The sequence below is a fragment of the Pyxicephalus adspersus genome, chromosome 6, assembly GCF_032062135.1.
Source record: "Pyxicephalus adspersus chromosome 6, UCB_Pads_2.0, whole genome shotgun sequence".
In the NCBI taxonomy this organism is placed as follows: Eukaryota; Metazoa; Chordata; class Amphibia; order Anura; family Pyxicephalidae; genus Pyxicephalus; species Pyxicephalus adspersus.
Window position 1 is genome coordinate 35,571,022 of NC_092863.1, and position 18,914 is coordinate 35,589,935.

Here is an 18,914-nt window from a genome sequence, read left to right on the forward strand (position 1 = left end):
CAGACAAGCATACAAACTGGGGTAAGATTTCCTTGGGTCACTTCATCAGTAATAATCCCTTTAGATGGGGAACATGTCATAACCATATATTATTTGAATATTCTGTCACCACCACATTCATTCCAGGCCCCTTCTTTTTTTAAAGTAAAAGTACATTCTTGCAAAACATACAATAAAACATCCATCATCCTCCTTGTTCACATAGTTTTTACTACTTGCCTTTGTCCCATATATGACAGATAATGTCATCTGTGTTAAACATACATTTCCCCTAATTTCACAAGATATTAGTGCTAAGAGCAGCTATACTTCATAATGAGAATAAGTCCTGTTTAAAGGTAGAAATGTACACATAAATAAAGTAAGGTTGCTGCCATTACATCTGTCACTGGCAGCCTTGTTTATTTGCACTATAGTTAGAAGATAAACTTCTTTACTCTTCACATCACTAACATTCTTCTCACAGATGTAGATGTCCAGCACACTTCATTCCAGCTCAGCCTCAGTAAAAAGAGGAAACTAGGTGCGTTTAACCCATTTTATTAAACAGGATGTACTTTTCTTAGGCTATTTTATATAGTATGATACTCTTCTTGATATATTTCTTACGTTTAAAAGTGTCATAGGGGCTATTGTCGCTAAGTCAATATTTTTTTTTTCGCTATACTCATCTTTTATAAAATGTCTTATCATTACAGAAGGCTAAGATGCTAAAGATACAGAATGAATGGTAATCACACATTAGTAAAAAGTTTTATTCTGTTAGGTTTCTCCCTTGACAGAGGTACTCAGTTGTTTTTATTTGTCTTCTTTCTAAGTATTTACTCTATGACTTTAATATCCAATCTGCTTATTATTTCCCTTGTGACATCCCAACAATCACTTCACAAACCCATGTATTTTTTCATTGGAAATTTCTCTTTTCTTGAAATGTGGTACACAACTGTTACTGTTCCCAGGATGCTAACAGACTTAGGCATGGGAAATAAAACAATTTCTACCAGAGACTGCATTTCTCAATTCTACTTTCTGTTTTTCCTTGGAGCCACACAACATTTTCTATTGACCATAATGGCCTATGATCGATTTTTGGCCATTTGTTACCCCCTCCGCTACACCACTTTAATGAGTAGATCTATTTGTGGAAAGCTTGCAGCAATATCTTGGTTTGCTGGCTGCATTTGCATCTCTTTGCCTGCTTTTATGATGACACGGCTAGTGTTCTGTGGTCCAAACACAATAGACCATTTCTTCTGTGACTTCAGTCCTCTACTTCAGCTGTCCTGTACAGACACTTGGTTGAATGAGATAATCTTTTCTGCAGTGGCATGGACAGTTATTCTTGGATGCTTTGCCTTCACATTTATGTCGTATGTTTCTGTGGTTATCACTATCTTGAAGATACCATCATCTCTTGGGCGCCAAAAGGCATTCTCCACATGTGCATCTCATCTTGCCGTTGTTGGAATTTTTTTTGGGACAGTTATTTTTATGTATATACGTCCAAAAGCAAAGAACTCTTCCCCAGTTGACAAAGTGGTGTCTGTATTTTATTCTGTTATTGTCCCCCTTCTAAACCCTATGATCTACAGTTTGCGAAACAAGGAAATGAAAAGTGCACTATTCAAAGCCATTGCCAAGTTAAAAGGGAACTAACACTAATGCAAAAATTATTTTAACTGAAAAGTATTTAATTACGGCATAATAAAAAATATAACACCAGCATCTCTGCTAACAATAAATACAAAACATGATTACCCTTTGCCTTCTGCTTGCAATTTGTGTTGCACATCCTATTTAAAAAGAAAAATATCAGTAAATATTGTAGTTGAGTTGATGATTGAGTTTGATGTTCCTGTTTCACAGATGCAGTGGAAAATTTCAGTTAGGAGGCCCTGCATATTATTGTAAATTATATATATTGTATTTCTGGAGGTGCTGGCATGTTTTTCACTGTTTGGATTATATAATATAGTAATATTGTCAAATACAACTGCACCTTTGTTCTAGGTATACTCTAGTACCAAACTGTAAATATAAATGGAGTGAGTTTTTTCAGATTCAAGTAAATTTTGCAGTTTTACATATTACTATCCTCGTATCTAAGTAATCAATAGGTAAGAAAGAACAAGGGGAGTAAAGTTTGTGTAAGTTTTTAATAATTAATGGCTACTCAAACATATATTTATGTAATACATCTATGATATTTTCTTAAAATACATGGTGTGATATGGAGGGGGATTAGCCTTTACAACAAGCACACAGAAGTTTGTAAATTTATTTTCTGTAATCCAAAATATAGCTTTATTCTGCATATATCAAAACAACATGGAAAAGGAAGTTTACATCAACATAACTAGGCGAGTGCAGAGTCCACTGAATCCCCAGTACAGTCCTCTATGAAACAGTCCTTCGGGAGGATTTCACAGTTCAAAAATCTAATTAAAACAAATCCGCATCAAGTGCTTTTCATACAACAACAACACAGCTTCTTAGTTTGTTTAGCTGCTGCAATTCAATTCCAGCTCTGATACCACACCTGTGCTATTTATAGCAGACCTGCAGTCTGCTGTAGCCAAACCACTGGGTTTACCTGGGTGGAATGGCAATGCCCACCCAGTACCTTCTTTGCCATTGCAGAGTCCCGAAATAAAATTAACCATAGCAAACCCTTGCAGAGTTGTCCTTTTAATCCTGGACTCTTTTCCCAGCATATACTCTGGTTTTTAGGAGCCCATGCTCTACATGATGAAGACACGTATCTCCCATCCAGGAGCCATCCCAGAGGTCCTGTACAATGTATTTATATAAAATTTCAAATACTTTTTTTTTTTCTTTATGCTACCCCAATGCACTCATATTGAGTGCGCACTTCGGCAAATAAAGACAATCATTGGCATGTTTTGGTGCTGTACATGGCCAAAAAAGGGTCAGGTCTGCTATGAGGTGCACTAAGGTACGTTAACAGCCTATTTTAAATTGTAACACACCACAAAGATGCAAAGGAGACCTAACCTAAGGAACTCACTATTTTGGACATTTGTAAAATATCTATTTGGAAGAGACAAACTGGCAAGGAGTCAACTTTGCAGCTAAATCTTGGTTTAAGTAAACATATTTGCTTTTCTCTCAGTAATTCTGAATAACTACCACTTACTACGTTGGTTGTAATTCACACATTTTAAAGAAAACAATACTAGACTAAACAATAACAAAATCAGGTCAACCAGGAAAGTCAGGTCAGATGTGAACAGGGGGAAATTTTGGAAATTACAGACTTCACGTGTAGAAGTATGGCATAAAGTTGGAAAATAAATGATTAACTATTTTACTTAAACTCAATGTAAAAAGCTCCTGTTGTCTGCTCATTAGTGAACAGTAGCTCTGACACAGGATAGGGGCATGGTCAGACCTCTACAAAGAGGGACCATGGTTAGTCAAAACTGTGCCATGCTCTCTAGGATCCAGGTTAAATTTTCCAGTATATGGTGTCTTGAGGGCATTGACAATCATTGGCAAAACATGCTTTTCATATTTTCACTGTAAATGGAAATACCCTGCAGAATCCCCACTTTCTTCAAATAATGATATTTTAAATTACTTGCATTATTAAAATGCTTTTTCTGTTGTATGTTTATTTTGAATACCTTATTATAATTTAAATATGTTGCAAACATATTTAACATACATTTTTTTTTTGTATTTTAGAATTTCACATTTATATGTATTGTCTATAGTCCTAATGAAACTTTTTTTTTATAATATTTAAATCTACAATATGTGAGTATCTACATTTCCATACATTTAACTTAGTAACATCAAATGTAATGTATAACTAAAGGCATTATACACCTGGCTAGAGTAGTAGGTGGTTAGAACTTCTGTGAACACATCAACATTCAATACAGTGTTTTCCAAAGCATGCTGAAACGTAAATGTATTTATGCATTTCCACTTATTTCATTCAAAAACAAACCAAAATGAGAAGCTGTAAGAAAAAAAAAAAACAGTACTTTGTGAGGAGACACATTTGCTAAAAAATCTTCCCTGTAACAGAGATTCTGGTAATATTTCTCAACCACATTTTCTGGTGTGTGGTAGAAGGTGTCTTCTGTGGGCCAATGTAGCTTTTATCCACTTTTACTTTTCACTTTTTACTGAATCCTGAGGTGTCTGGAGATCAGCAAGGGCAACCACATCAGCCTAAGGACCCACTGTTTGACATGCGAGAACAAGAGAGGTTCTAGAGGCTCTAATACAGAGCAATGTTTCTGCAACTAATCTTTCAGAAAGGTCGGTCTAAATCAGGTTGTCTTGGCCCGATTTTTTTTTTCCTGTGACAGGGTCACTTAATGACAGATGTTCTCAATATTTTAAACTAACTTTATTTTGCTTTTGTAAGAGCCTGCATGTTTTATAGGAACAACAGGCTCATTCAAGTGTGAAGTCAATTGAATTGATGAAAAATAAAATGAACATTTTTGAGGCTTACCATTTCTAATAGATTTGTACTCTTTAATAGAAGATATATCTCAGACACTGGCCTTTTCACTATCTGGCCTCTGTCTCCCATGCCCAATTACCCACCCAGTGATCTGTAATATTGAAGAAAACCAAGGCAGTGGTGGGAGTATATCAAAAGTAAGAAAACCATCTCCAGTTTGAGGGACCTTGTAAAAAGTCTTCCTAACCTTTAAGGGCAACTTAAGTAAAATTTGAAGATGATGATGATATGATGATAAAGAAGATGGCGGCGCCTGGTGACGAAGAAGGATTCCATGGACGAAACACCCCAATGGATCGACGGATCTGTGGGGTTAAAGGGTGTGGTTTTTTATTTTGACTTCAGTTCCACTTTATCAAAAGATATTAAAGAAGGAAAGGAAAACAGGGTTTTTGGCACAAAAACTGTATTAGTGTACAATCTATAGTGTTTATAACTTTTTATATTCTATAAACAAAATAAAGTAAACGTGCCACAATATTTTCTTGTGGCGCAGGGTAAACAAATTAGGCTTCAAAAGGTCACAAAGTACAACATATAATTGACAAATTTAAGGTTGGACCACAATAGTGTCTTGGGGTCCGCCAAGTGTCAAATTGGCCCTAGGGGACACTAGACATGCAGCATCTAGCCAAAACATATACATTAACTTGCCATACAGTTTCACCTTTAACCATTAACTTTTAACCATTAGATCATGTTGATAGTTGTACCCGACGCATTTCGCCTCATTAGGCTTCCTCAGGGGTAAAAGTTTGGCAACATGTGTTTGGCAATTGTAGTATTTATATCCAAATCAATAGGAGTTTAGTTGGTAATTAAATGTACTATACATACATGTCCTAATGGTAAATAGATGTTAACTCTTTTTCTAATTAAAACCAAAATCAGTACAGTGTATATGAATATAAATGGGTTATAGATAAACCCATCCATATAGGTAAATCTATTTTGAAAAAGTCATTAGGCATTAATTACTTTAGGCATTATTAGAAATTATAAGTCACATACTGATTCATAGAAGTTCATTATTATCATACTGGCGTATTAAGACTGACATGATGCTCGTATAGGTGATAGGTTTTGCTTACTGCAAAGGTTTAGAGTGATGAAATCTCCCCAGCACAGGAAACAGTGTAATAAGTATTAAATAGGATTGGAGATCTGAAAAATGAGTATGAAATATAGATATACCTTAAAAAGTAGTGAATAAATTCTTTTCATAAGCCCCCAAACATTATTGGGAATAGTTTCTAAAGCCATATATCATTGGATATTACCTTGGTGTCAAGATACTGGCAAGCAACAGGCATACAAAGTACTGGTAGTATGGTCAAAATACTGGCAAGCACTAGGCATACATAGTCCTGGTTGTATGGTGATAGCTGGCGTGCAAGGGAGCAGGGAGATCAAGAGAATGCCGCTCCTTTTAAAGGACGGCGTTCCTAGGACCGCCACAAGTGCACGCCAGCTGGATGACGTAGGGCTAGGGGGCCGGCGTAGGTTGCGCCGTCCCTCCAGCCCACATCATCAGACGAGGAGGAGGGCAGACCCGTCGGCCATCCAGGCTCAGCGCTTTCTGATCTCCTCTCATTGGCCATACTAATATAACTCTTGGAAGGGACTAATGGTACCTTTGCACTAATAAAATTTTACCTTACAAATATCAAGTGAAAGAAGTTCTATAGCAAAAATACAGTAGCACACAGAAAAGCAGTGACGCTAAAAATGTATGCTTTGCAAACCATAAAGAACAACCAACATTTAGGGCTCAAACATTCCCCGGTGGGGAATCAATTACTGATATTGAAAAACAAGGACCTGGAAGATTATCTACCAAGGAATGTTTGAGGGAAGGTCTGTTTCCCTGCTTTATAAAAAGCCCAATCTCATAAAAAAAAAAAAACAATGCCCTGGAAGATTGCCTATAACTAAAGGTGCGTACACACTTCCAATTTTTATCGTTCCAATCGAACGACGAACGATCGATTGGGAAAAAAATCGTTCGTAAAAAAGTAACCAACGACGCCGACGAACGAGGAAAGTCGCTGGAAACGAACGACCGGACCGACGGATCGGATTGGGCGACGATCGTTGAACATTGTTCGTGTGTACGGTCGTTCGTTGATCGTCCATGTTCAGAGCATGCGTGATGAACGAACGTCCGTTCACTTTCCTGTCGTGCACATAGTTCCTCTATCGCTCAAACGATCGTATCTATTGTGTGTACAATATCTACGAACGATCGTGTCGTTAACTCTATGTGCAGGATCGGTGCTATACGATCGTTCATATATATCGTGCATGAACGTTCGTCGTTCGTTTTCCAACGATAATAATTGGAAGTGTGTATGTAGCTTAACTGTTCAGCATACTAAAGACAAACCTAATTGCTTCAATTGGGAGATAGCAGCCACAGTGGCTGCTACATTGTTGGTTCAAGCTAGTGAAGATGGATCAGGCCCTGTGGAGGCAGATACACTTTTATAGGCTATATATATATATATATATATATATATATATTTTTTTTTTTTTTTTTTTTTTTTTTGAGTATTTAGGTATTTGACTAGTGGAGCATTGGGTGCTTCTTCTCAACTATCTTCCAGAGCATACATTGTCCCTGACATCAAACAGCACCCCAAGCAGTGATGGAAGAGAAGAACTTTTTTTGCAAATTGGGTATTTTTTTAGCAGAATACTTTCAAAGTATCCTTTGCTAAACAAAAAATAAATACTCTTACCTCCTGGGAATTCCTACAATAAGCACACCCTCTCCCTGTCACTGGAGGGGCTACCTTGCTGGCCAGGCATGTTGCTCCTTGGCTTGTAAATTCCAGGCCTACCAAAGAACGTGGAATATTCGCCCTCACGACTTATAAGGCCAGCACACAAATCTTTCTGGCCTGAGGAGGGCTACAAAATTGCTCACGTGACCAGGGAAGCCCTGAAAGGTGGTTTACATTAAAAAATAGGCCTGTATGCAGCAGCCATTCACGGAACAACTATGGCTTTTACACGGAAGATTTACCAAGCCAATGTTACTGTATAGCAGCCAGAAAAATACACCGTGGTGTATACACACACAATAGATTCCACACATTCCCGCTGATTTCACTCAGTAAGGTTCTGCCAATCAAGTAAACACGCCCCTTTCTGCTTTCCCATAGAAACACATCGACGTCATTTCGGCGGCTAAAGTAGCTAAAAAAAATCCGGTTTCGTCCTCTGTCCTCATTGGTTTGCTTTTTTTTCTCCAAGGAAACGGTTTTCCATCTAAGACCCGCCTTTTGCTCTCTATTGGCATGGCGTTATCCCGTGTGCTGTAATTGGTGGCTCTATTGTCCAGTCGGCTTTCGAATACGTATTGGCCTCTGATTACGTCTATATTTCGTTGAGCTGCGCAGTGAGAAAGTCTACGCTCCGCCATTTTGTGCTAAAGACGGAGCTCAAGTCATCGTCCTTTAGTTGGTATTCCCTGGTTTATTTATCCCCCGTTTCCCTTAGAATTGTTATTGTCGTTTTCGCTTCGTCACGTATTTACGGCAGTATTGGTTTTTAATCTGAAGAAAAGAGGTAAGTGGACGGCGCCGGCAGAATGTGAAAATGGCCAATTAGGGAGAGGCCGCAGTAAGGCCTGAACGCCTGCGACACATAGTACTGGTCCACCTCATGAGCGCTTCTCCCGTGTCAGTCTGTTGGGTTTATAGCTTGTGGCGACGTTTTATCATCTCGGTATACGGCACGGCTTAGGGGAAAAATCGCATCGATTGTTTTATTTTGTTCTTTTTTTAAAACGTACACGAAGGAAAGAGAAAAGCCATATTTTACCCAGTATGGGAATCAAAACTTCATAAACCAATTTTTGATGGACTTTTTACAACTCCTGCGATGGCCTATTGATGTGCATTGCTGGGCTATTCCATTTGTTTACATCATGTGATTTTTCTTTAAGTTTTGTTGCTGTGGCTTTGTTTCTATGAGTAGAAGTGGTTGAAATATGTAACTTGTATTCAAGGCATCCCATGCAGATGAAGCTTTTACTTGCCTGTGTTTCAGCCATGCATGCACCCATAATGCCTCAGTGTGACTGGGCCCTGCTGTGTCCAGGAAGTCTTCATGTTGCTATAGCAAGCAGCAGCCAGCACTAGAGATCGGCTTCTCCATCATTCATCTGTGCACAATTATCAGCACCATGCAAACACATGTCTACAGCCCACTGTACATCACTAACCTGGCTTGTATTAAAGCAGAACTACTTATAAATGAAATCCCTGTGAGCAGGCCGCTTCTTTATTGTAGAAGGGATATGCCGTGTCTCCTCTGCAGTAAAATAACTTTTACCTGCCTGATCAGTTTTTTTTCTAACAAAACTCCTCGCTCCTTGGCTGGCATGAGCATCTTCACCCAATCCTCCTTTTGTGTGTTGGGCATCTTCATTAGGATGGCCAGGTGATAATGTTATAACTTCCACACGGGGGCATGGGGAGTTCATTCATTTCTAGCTCCCAGTTAGGTCTGTGTACGTTTTGGGGAAGTTTGTGAACAGGCAGGTAAGTTTGTCCTAAGTTTGTTTTATTGCGGAAGAGACAGCCTGTCCCCTTTGTAATAAGGAACCTGCCTCTTTACAATTTTTTAGGATTAGTTCTGCTTTATTACAGCCTGGGGATCATTTCCCAGTGCCCTGTACAACTGGTCGGAATGAATGGCCATTCACCAATGGCCATCATTTATATTATTTCAGCACACCATTGTGAATGAACTTTTGCATTTTAGGTTTTGGTTGCTTTTTTTATTTTTTTTTTCCTCATCTCACAGACTAATTATGCGGTTATTCATAGCTCTAATATTTCCAGTGATGTTTTTGGTTTCTGATGTACATATATTTTGTATAACGGTCCCTTATTTCTCTTAGGGCCTCCAGTGGTAAGACGGGCCTGCTTTCCAGGTCTGCGTACCTGCTGTGATGTCTGTTAGGGGTTTCTAAATTTCTGATTAATCTGTCATGTAATGATGCAGACGTTTAAAGTTGGGCTGCTCCATGGTTGTGGACAAAACTTGCAGGCCTTTGACTAGATTTACAATGTTGTACTGCAGCAAGCATTTTAATGGGCGTTACATTAAAGCTCCACTCTGGGCACCATGCTTTTTATAAACGTTTGCCCTTTACCCCCAAAAGTCCTTTATTGGATTGTCCTTGTCCTGCAAACCCCATAAACTGGTTCCTCATCCCCTCCCTGGTCTAGTACAGCTCCTGCTATACTTCTAGGTGTTCACAGATATCAAGCCTTGAGCTACAGTGAATGGTTCCATTGTTGTCTTCTCTTTATATCTGTGTGCGGCTTCATACTGTGAAGAAATACCTTGGGCACCAACTTGGGATAAAGGGATTTGTGACAAAATATATATATATTTATTAGCAGCAGGACATGATTTTTATCAGATGGCCCTCCAATTTTTGAAGGCCAGATAAACTCGGCAAGTAATCGGTCTCATAAATAGATGGAAGTGGTGGGAAAGAATCTGTTTTATGGATCAGATGTGCTTATGCACTGCATTACAACTATTTCCACTCGTGTTTAAATTTGGCTTGTATGTGGTTCGTTAAAATATAAACTAGCTTTGCTCGATTTCTTTTCAAAGTTGGTCCTTATTTTAACAACATACAGGCTATATTAGGTTCCTAATTCAAACTGTAGTTGTGAGGTGGCCATTAGTAAAGTGCGGGGTGTGATAGATTTACAGAGACACTGTCACTTTAAAATGTGAACCCTAACCAAAAACAAATAATAATTCTAGCCATTATCGAATGTGCTCATTTTGAATGATTAGACAAAAAATTCTAAATCGTTAAAAAGCTTTTCCATTGGCCGATCAATATTTGGCAAAATGTTGACTGAAAAATTATAATTCAAAGCATTTTTATCATTTGGTTATTGTGGAACTAAACAAAAAAAAAAAAATTGCAATTGTGCAGGTTCTCTTTTGCAGAAGGGACAGGCCAAGTTCTTCAATAAAATAACCTTACCTGCTTCATTGCAGTTTTTTTATTGCACCTACGTGTCACTATTTTATTTCAGCAGCGCCATTTCCATTTTTTAATTTTTTCAATCTTTGCCTATTTTGATTGGCTGGGCGGAAGTCAATTCAGACCAGGCAGCCCCAGGGGAAGCTGGGATGCATCGGATATCTAGGATTACCAGGATTTTCCTTACCTGTTGCCATGAGGAGAACTTTTTTGGTTTTTGCTAACTTTGTGGTAATTGTCACAAAGACAAATAAAGTTGGGGAACCCTCATAAGGAGTATTCAGCAATAAAAACTTAAGATGTATTTTGATCCTCATTTTTCAAAGCTCAAGAATGCACTACGTTTCTGTATGAATGTGGTTCATCAGAAATCTGTGTCAAATGAATGGACTGCTAAATGCCCAAGTTTTGAGCACACAGGTTTGGTGGAACAGACCTATGAGTCTTGCTTACTCTGATATAGTTTCATTTAGAAATGAAATGAAAGACCCAGTTTGACTTGAATGACAAAAGCTTTAACCTGTTTCCTGAGATCTCAGATTAGTGTTTCTTGTCCTTTTTAACATGGGGAAACCCTTGAAATAAATTTCAGGTTTTTGGAAACCCCTAGCAGTAATAACAAAATATTCACACTATATTGGCCCAGTGGAAGGAATGTCCAGTGTTCTCCCCAGTCCCCGGTGTACCACCTGGCACTTTTCAGGAACCAGCAAGCAGTTTTTGGGTGGTTAATGAACAATTGGCTCACTACAGGAAGCACTATACAGCTTTAAAAAATTTCTGAGGGTGAGCACTGATGTCGCCCTTACAGACAGCCCAAGAGATCATTGGTGTCTGTTAACCTGTTAACCTGTCAGTCAGAAATTGCTCATAGCTCAAGGAAACCCTAACCGCCTCTGGAGGAATCCTGGTTGAGAAACATTGACCAGGGTTCTAATGTATCCTGAATAAGTTTTGACCCTTCATTTAACTCCAAGTAGGGGTTAGGGGCTAAGAAAGCATTTTTACAATAACCTGTAGATTTGAGTAGTGTGACATGTATAGTGTGTGTGGTCTGCTGTGTAGCACTATAACTTATCTTTGGTATAGTGCATGCATGTATGTGCAATCTGTTCACTTTACCTTCTGTGTTCTGTTCTTTTATGTCAGTGTAACAGTAACTGCAATAAAGACAGTACAGTTGGGTGAAAAATGTTTGCACAATTGAGTGGTGGAAGTGCTACATGTTTGTTTGGTGGCTTTTTTTTCTCCTACCCCAGTACTCCTCATTCCAATTTCCCTGAATCTGAAACTATTCTCCCCTTCTCCTTTCCACAGGACAGAGATCTGAGCAGTTCTCCAAATTCTCCCCATCCTTCCCTGCCCTGTTCTGGCTGAACTTGAAGAACATCCACTCTCCTTGCCCTTCATTATTTTCCTCTAGAATAATCTTTCAAAGTGCACAAGTAGTAGTTTAGTTATTTTTACGTCAGAGGAACCCACATTATCTCATTATTAACAGTGAGGTTGTGCTGAACACCAAGAGCCTACCAACCTCTAAAATAGTCTTTTTAGCAGGCAAGTCATTATTCTGAATTTTATTTTTATTTGATACAGAGCTCAAATGCTGCACTTGTCAAGTGCTATACATGGCCTTTCACCTCCTCCCCACCCCCCACCCTTCCTCTCCCATCCCTCCAATGCAGAATTTTTGGGGTGTGTAACCTGATGGTGATACATGACACTTTGATATGACATGCTACATCATTTTTTAAGAGTATCTAGATTTTTTTTTAAATGGACTTTTTAAAAGTACTCTACACTTTTTTTTCTGATTTGGATTATTTTCATAATTTTTCCCCTTTTTTTTTTTTCACAGCGAAGAATTTTTTTTGAAACGTCAAATACAGTAAGTCTCGCTTTTCATGTGTTTTCAAAAATTGTTTTTTTTTTTCATTTTTATTTTTTCAACAATTTTCCTGCCTTACTGGTCTCCTTTTTAACATTGCTGTATTTCTGATATTTTTTATTTAGTTTTTTTTTTAGTTTTTATATTTAAATGTATAAATGTTGGTACTGATGCTGATTTTTCTCAATGTTTTTTTTTTTTTTTTTCATTTTTTTCCTGGTGGGGGTTGGATTGGGAAGGAGAGTTTTCTATCCTTTTCAAGTATGCATAATCCATAATTTTTGGTCCAGGATAAAAGTTTTTTATCCTCATTGCTATGTGTAGATGTCAGTATTCTTGCTTTGTTTAAAGCTAGAATTATACTGCATTTAACTGAACAGGTTTTGATATTGGTGAAAGTGATACTGTTGGAACCCTTTGCAATGTTTTCCTACTGTGCATTACCACTTGTGGGCAGTGGAATTTTTGGCAGTTACCAGCAAATGTCCCTTCATTTAGGCCCCTTCCCTGTCCCTCCCCATTCCACATCCCATGCCTTTGCCCCATCGCTGACAACCAGCATCAAAGAAGGGAGCAAGACCTCTGGCATTCCATTCTTCTGGCGCATGGTAAGGCTGGTTATTAAGGTAAAATATACCACACTTAGCTCCTTGTATACATTGTTGTGTAAAGCAATACCAGGTTGCTATATGCTAGCTGTGCCAGGACCATCAAAATCTTTTTTTTTTTTTTTATTTATTTATTTTTTTTGCATTACTGCTGCAAGTGAAAACATTTATCACTTTGTTTTGTTCAATATGATTGTACCCCACATGCAGTAGTATATCTGAATGGATGGGCTTAGTTCAGCTCAGCTCAAACGTGTGGTATTGCTTTCTTTTCAGTTCAGATATAAGATGCAGAGGAGGAAGACACACAGTCGCCTCCGCAGACCTAAATAAATTTTAGTAAAAGTTTGTAAGAGATGGGGTAACAATGTATTTTTATACTTGGCAGGAAATTATTTTACTTCATATTTGACAGCTCTATAAAATTGTAGGCATGTTATTTAATTTTATTTCTAAGTTTACTATTCAAGTTCCCAAACTAAAGTCTTGTTAACGTCGCAGAAATGCATGTTCAGCAAAACAGGTATTGCCATGGCAACTTTTCTCATTATTCCATGGCGTATTCTGTCTAATGGGCATCAGAGTATGGGCAGGTTACACTCCATAACTTGTCATGCAAAACTCCCTCTTTTTCTCAGCATTTGCAGTTTGTCATGTGGGATTTGGCCTTAATTCAATGTCTGTTCTCAGGCTAGCACCACATATCCACCTGTAAATGATAGAGGTAGAGAGGTGAGATGTTGAAGCAAATTGGGAGGATGGCAGGGGGGGAGTTTCTAGGTGTTCAATTCCACAGAGACAAATTTATTTAAAGTAATTCTTTGAAAATTCTTAGATAAAACCTACAACAACCTAGAGTACAGGATTGTAAAAAAAAAATATCCGTAGCCAAAATATAATCCTCAATCCCATTCAGACTGTAGTCACCGGAATAGGTGTGATCATTGAAAGATTCCCTTCACCTCTTCTTGTGACCACTGAAATGTTAATTTTTACTTAGTTGGTGAGAATAGTGACCAAAACTAATGGAGAGTGTTTTTTCTCCAGTGGGCACACAGTAATAAAAATTTAATACAGGTTCTAACCCTCTCGAGTTCTATGTAGAACTCTAAAGAATGTTTTTAGCTTTACAGACACTTACCTCCTGCAATATACCCAGGGTTAATAAGGTTCTTTAAACTAGCATAACTACATATTCTGTACATAACGGGCATCATCATAAAGGTTATAACTGTTTTAGCCTTGTGCTTTTTCATGGTGCTGTTTCTTATGTTTCATAATAGTTTGTCCTTTTCCTCTAGGTTGTCTTTGTTTAGGGCATTGCAGGATGGCAAGCAACATCACTAATAAAACAGACCCCCGTTCTATGAACTCCCGAGTGTTTATTGGGAACCTAAACACGTTAGTGGTGAAGAAAGCAGATGTAGAAGCAATCTTTTCTAAATATGGCAAAATTGTGGGCTGCTCCGTTCACAAGGGTTATGCATTTGTACAGTACAGCAACGAGCGCACTGCCCGTACAGCTGTAGCGGGAGAAGATGGACGCATGATAGCTGGGCAAGTCTTGGGTAAGGGGCTAAAAAAGATTGTTTGTGAAGTAAATCTAAAGTTCAAATTACCCAAATTTAGGGATTTTAGTTCTTCTTAAAATGGGTTCATTCTTTTATTTTTGAGTACATTTTACTGCAAACAAATGTATTGTTTGAATTGTTTGTATCTTACCTAACATGTACACTTAATTTTTTTTCCCCCCATCTAACCTGCTTTCATTTTAGATATTAACCTGGCCGCTGAGCCCAAAGCAAACAGAACAAAGGGAGGAGCAATCAAACGATCAGCAGCAGATATGTATGGGTGAGAACATTTTTAAAATAAATGGCTTGAACAACATAAACTACTTGTTTTATGAACACAGTAGTGTCCAAAACACTGTAATATTTTGTTTACATGTTCACTGTAAATATTCCAGTCAATATGCATGCCATGTCCCCTTTGCATTCCGTTCTATAACAGCAGTTTAACATTCCCCGTTCTTTACACTAGATCTTCATTTGACCTGGACTATGATTTTCAGCGAGACTACTATGACAGGTAAATATATACCAATAAACTGAGTAAAAGCTGAACGTCTTCAAATGATGCTAATGTTAAATGTTTCTTTTCCTATTTTTTTTTTTTTTTTTTTGTAGCTATTCTGCAGCCAGAGTACCACCACCACCACCACCTATTGCTCGAGCTGTTGTACCTTCAAAACGTCAGAGGGTTTCTGGGAACACCTCCCGTCGTGGAAAGAGCTTCAATTCCAAGAGCGGTCAGCGAGGGGGTTCATCTAAGTCTAGCAGATGTAAGTTGTTTTTTGGGGTTGTGTGTGTGTGTGTGTGTGTGTGTGTTATTTATTTTTTTAATTTATTATTGTTAATATTCATTTTATGCACATCATTTTGTTTTAGTATCTTTAATATTGTACGGGTAAATGATATAAAGATAACTAAATGTGTTTTGTCTCTTGATATATAATGATGTAGATAAATATATATTTCTGTCTCTTTTAAAGTTATTAATTTGTTTGTACTATTGTATTGATTACCTGTTGCTAAATTACTCTCGGTTCTGATAATAGTACAGGACACAAATGCCTTTTTTGTAGTTGTAAGATTAATTTTTTTTTTTCTTTTCTTTTTTTTGTCTAGTGAAGGGAGATGATCTTCAGACAATTAAAAAGGAACTCAGTCAGATCAAGCAGAGAGTAGACTCTCTTCTGGAAAGCTTAGAGCGAATTGAGCGTGAACAGTCTAAACAAGGTGATTTGATTGGTTATATGTAATCATCTTTCAATAATTTTGAATTGGAAATTTCTGCAAAAGCTTGAAAGCCAACAGTTTTTGAAAGAAGGGCATTCTATTTTTACCTCCTAAATGGCTTCTGTTTTGATTCTCATGTATTTATTTTTTAATGGCATCCATGTTTATTGAAGGGCTGTAGGTATGCACTAATATTGTCCTGTTTTTTTGTTTTCACTGCAGTGCAAGTGACGAAGTTGTTACTTGACATCCATTGTTGAAAGACACAGAGCATGTCATTCGCCAGTGACGTCTTAATTGGCAATAAGGCGTCCCTAGCAGAACCCTTTAAACCTTGATTATACACTTCTCAGTATGTACAGATAAATGGGTTCAAAGTCTTTTAAGTCATGACTGCTAATTTGCTAAAAAGGCTGGTTGCCTCCCTGAAATATACTGACCTTATTGATTTAGTAAATTGTATGCAGGATAAGGACTTTGAGCTATAAATCTGCATGCTTTTTAGTTGCTAACTTAGAAAATAGTGAAACGGCTGATATTTTGCAAGTGAGGTCAAATGTTTTAACTCACCTATTTGGCATTGCAGGGTTACTTTGTGCCGTTTTACTGGTCTGAATTTTGCTTGGAATAGTTAACGATGCCGTGATTACTTTTTATAGATACAAAAGCGGATGAAGAGCAGAGTGGCAGTTCTTTAAAGAAAGAAGAGTCAAATGTTAAGCTTGTTGCAGAAGAAGCAGGAGATTCTGCCGAAGAGGGCGACCTACTTGATGACGATGATCAGGGAGACGACACCGTAAGCACTTTAATTTAGCTCTACAATAAATTTGATTAGGAAATGAAGTTTTTATCAAGGCCTTACTGTGGTGGGGGGGATATATATATACATACAGTTAGGTCCATAAGTATTTGGACAGACAACGTTTTTCTAATTTTGATTCTGTACATTACTACAATTATTTTAAATTAAAAAAACTCTGATGCAGTTGAACTGCAGACTTTCAGCTTTAATTCAGTGGGTTGAACAAAAACATTGCATAAAAATGTGAGGAACTAAAGCTCTTTTTTAACACAATCTCTTCATTTCAGGGGCTCAAAAGAAATTGGACAAATTATAAAGCTGAAAATGTTCGATTGTAATACTTGGTAGAAAACCCTTTGCTGGCAATGACAGCCCGTAGTCTTGAACTCATGGACATCACCAGATGCTGGGTTTCCTCCTTTTTAATGCTCTGACAGGCCTTTACTCCAACTGCTTTCAGTTGCTGTTTGTGGGCCTTTCTGCCTGAAGCTTAGTTTCCAACAAGTGACATGCATGCTCAATTGGGTTCAGATCAGGTGACTGACTTGGCTATTCAAGTATATTCCACTTCTTTGCTTTAATAAACTCCTGGGTTGATTTGGCTGTATGTTTTGGGTCATTGTCCATCTGTATTATGAAACGCCTCCCAATCAATGTGACTGCATTTAGCTGGATTTGAGCAGACAGTATGTCTCTGAACACCTCAGAATTCATTCGGCTGCTTCTGTCCTGTGTCACATCATCGTTAAACACTAGTGTCCCAGTGTCATTCTTTTGGCGTTGCTAAGTTCACCATTGGTTTGTTTTTTTCTCATGATGTACCAAACTGTAGATTTTGCCACTCCTAATATTGTAGCAATTTCTCGGATGGGTTTTTTCTGTTTTTGCAGCTTAAGGATGGCTTGTTTCACCTGCATGGAGAGCTCCTTTGACAACATGTTGTCAAAATCTTCCAAATACAAGTGCGCACCCCCCCCAAATCAAATCCAGGCCTATTATCTGCTTAGTTGATAAACACATAACGCAGGAATTGCCCACACCTGCCCATGAAATAGCCTTTGAGTCAATTGTCCAATTACTTTTGAGCCCCTGAAATGAAGTGATTGTGGTAAAAAAAAGTCTTAGTTCCTCACATTTTTATGCAATCTTTTTGTTCAACCCACTGAATTAAAGCTGAAAGTCTGCAGTTCAACTGCATCTAAAATTAATTGTGGTAATGTACAGAACCAAAATTAGAAAAATGTTGTCTGTCCAAATATTTATAGTATATAACTAAGGTAATTAGTGATAAGTTCCTAAGTTACTTTTTTAGCTTTCTAATCCATTTGGCTCCCAACAAAATGATTCCAGGGTATGGTACAGAAGTAGTCAGTGTGGTTTGTAGATATAATTTTTGTACTAACTCCTAGAAGGTGTATGCCTTTTATACATCGATACTTGTACTTATCGATATTTGTGGTCAGTGGCAAGAGTAACCTACCAAGAGTAGATTAAGGGACAGAGACTTAAACTAATGCTGTAGATGTAACCTTGCTTACGATTTAAAAATACAATTTAGGTTTTCATTGAAACTGTATTTCTTAGAGAAGCATTTTCTAAATATCTAAAATGTGTTTTCATTTTCTAAATTTATTTTCTTGTCAAATGTATGAAATTTAATGCTTATTTTATTTTGCTTGTCAATCAGCTTGAAGAAATCAAAGATGGTGATAAAGAAACAGAAGAGGGAGAAGATGAAGGGGACAGTGCAAATGAAGACGACTCTTAAGTGTTTTGTTCCCTATAATTTTTTCCCGCCTATTGTTTATAGTTGGCTCATAGCTACACCCTTTACATCCTCCACACCATCAGCTCTTTAAGCCTGTTTATTATGCGCTCTGCATTTCCTCTGCCGCCTCTTCATTTTGATACCTATTTGCGACTTCTAGAATAAAAGTGTATTGTTTTTACCTGTCTTGCAGTCTTTTTGCCTTATCTATAAATTTTACAGCATTTTAGTTGAATGCAGTTCATTGCATCAGTAGAAGACAATAAGGGTGTCCTGTGTATTTAAACTTTCAATTTGTTGACAGGTTTTTTTATCAAATGAAAGATCATGCTTTAAATTTTTAGTTTTGTGTTAATAAAGATTATATCTTTATTCAGAAATTAGGTGTAGTCATACATTATGCCCTAAGTGTGTCTGAATGTTTGTTTAAGCAGATACAACCTGTTAGGTCATTACTAAAACATTTATTAGTGTGGAAATAGTGTCCCTTTTCTTTTGACAGTAGTTGTTTCTCCGGT

General features: G+C 37.6%; 2 protein-coding genes and 1 long non-coding RNA gene across 6 annotated transcripts; 2 read left to right on the forward strand and 1 right to left on the reverse strand.

The window, feature by feature from the left end:
• Positions 1 to 723: 723 nt before the first annotated feature.
• On the forward strand, positions 724 to 1,747 carry LOC140332709 (olfactory receptor 6F1-like). The gene has a single exon (XM_072413902.1). It carries the CDS (start codon positions 724 to 726, stop codon positions 1,654 to 1,656), a length of 933 nt encoding a protein of 310 aa, XP_072270003.1. The 3' UTR covers positions 1,657 to 1,747.
• Positions 1,748 to 2,137: 390 nt separating this feature from the next.
• On the reverse strand, positions 2,138 to 7,791 carry LOC140333517 (uncharacterized). The gene is made up of 2 exons (XR_011921380.1): positions 7,246 to 7,791; positions 2,138 to 4,809 (listed from the first exon to the last, which is right to left on the reverse strand). It is a non-coding gene; the product is annotated as an uncharacterized lncRNA (long non-coding RNA).
• A 143-nt stretch (positions 7,792 to 7,934) lies between these two features.
• HNRNPC (heterogeneous nuclear ribonucleoprotein C) lies at positions 7,935 to 18,577 on the forward strand. Of its 4 annotated transcripts, none has more exons than XM_072415209.1 (10): positions 7,935 to 8,077; positions 12,388 to 12,417; positions 12,916 to 13,025; positions 14,327 to 14,593; positions 14,801 to 14,879; positions 15,069 to 15,116; positions 15,215 to 15,369; positions 15,716 to 15,826; positions 16,486 to 16,622; positions 18,316 to 18,577. In XM_072415209.1, exons 4-10 carry the CDS (start codon positions 14,353 to 14,355, stop codon positions 18,394 to 18,396), a joined length of 852 nt encoding a protein of 283 aa, XP_072271310.1. In that variant the 5' UTR covers positions 7,935 to 8,077; positions 12,388 to 12,417; positions 12,916 to 13,025; positions 14,327 to 14,352; the 3' UTR covers positions 18,397 to 18,577. The 4 variants fall into 4 exon arrangements, with proteins under 4 accessions (XP_072271310.1, XP_072271309.1, XP_072271311.1 ...); XM_072415210.1 differs by lacking the exon at positions 12,916 to 13,025 and adding an exon at positions 11,847 to 12,086 and having other exon boundaries at positions 7,938 to 8,077; XM_072415208.1 differs by lacking the exon at positions 12,916 to 13,025.
• Positions 18,578 to 18,914: the final 337 nt, after the last annotated feature.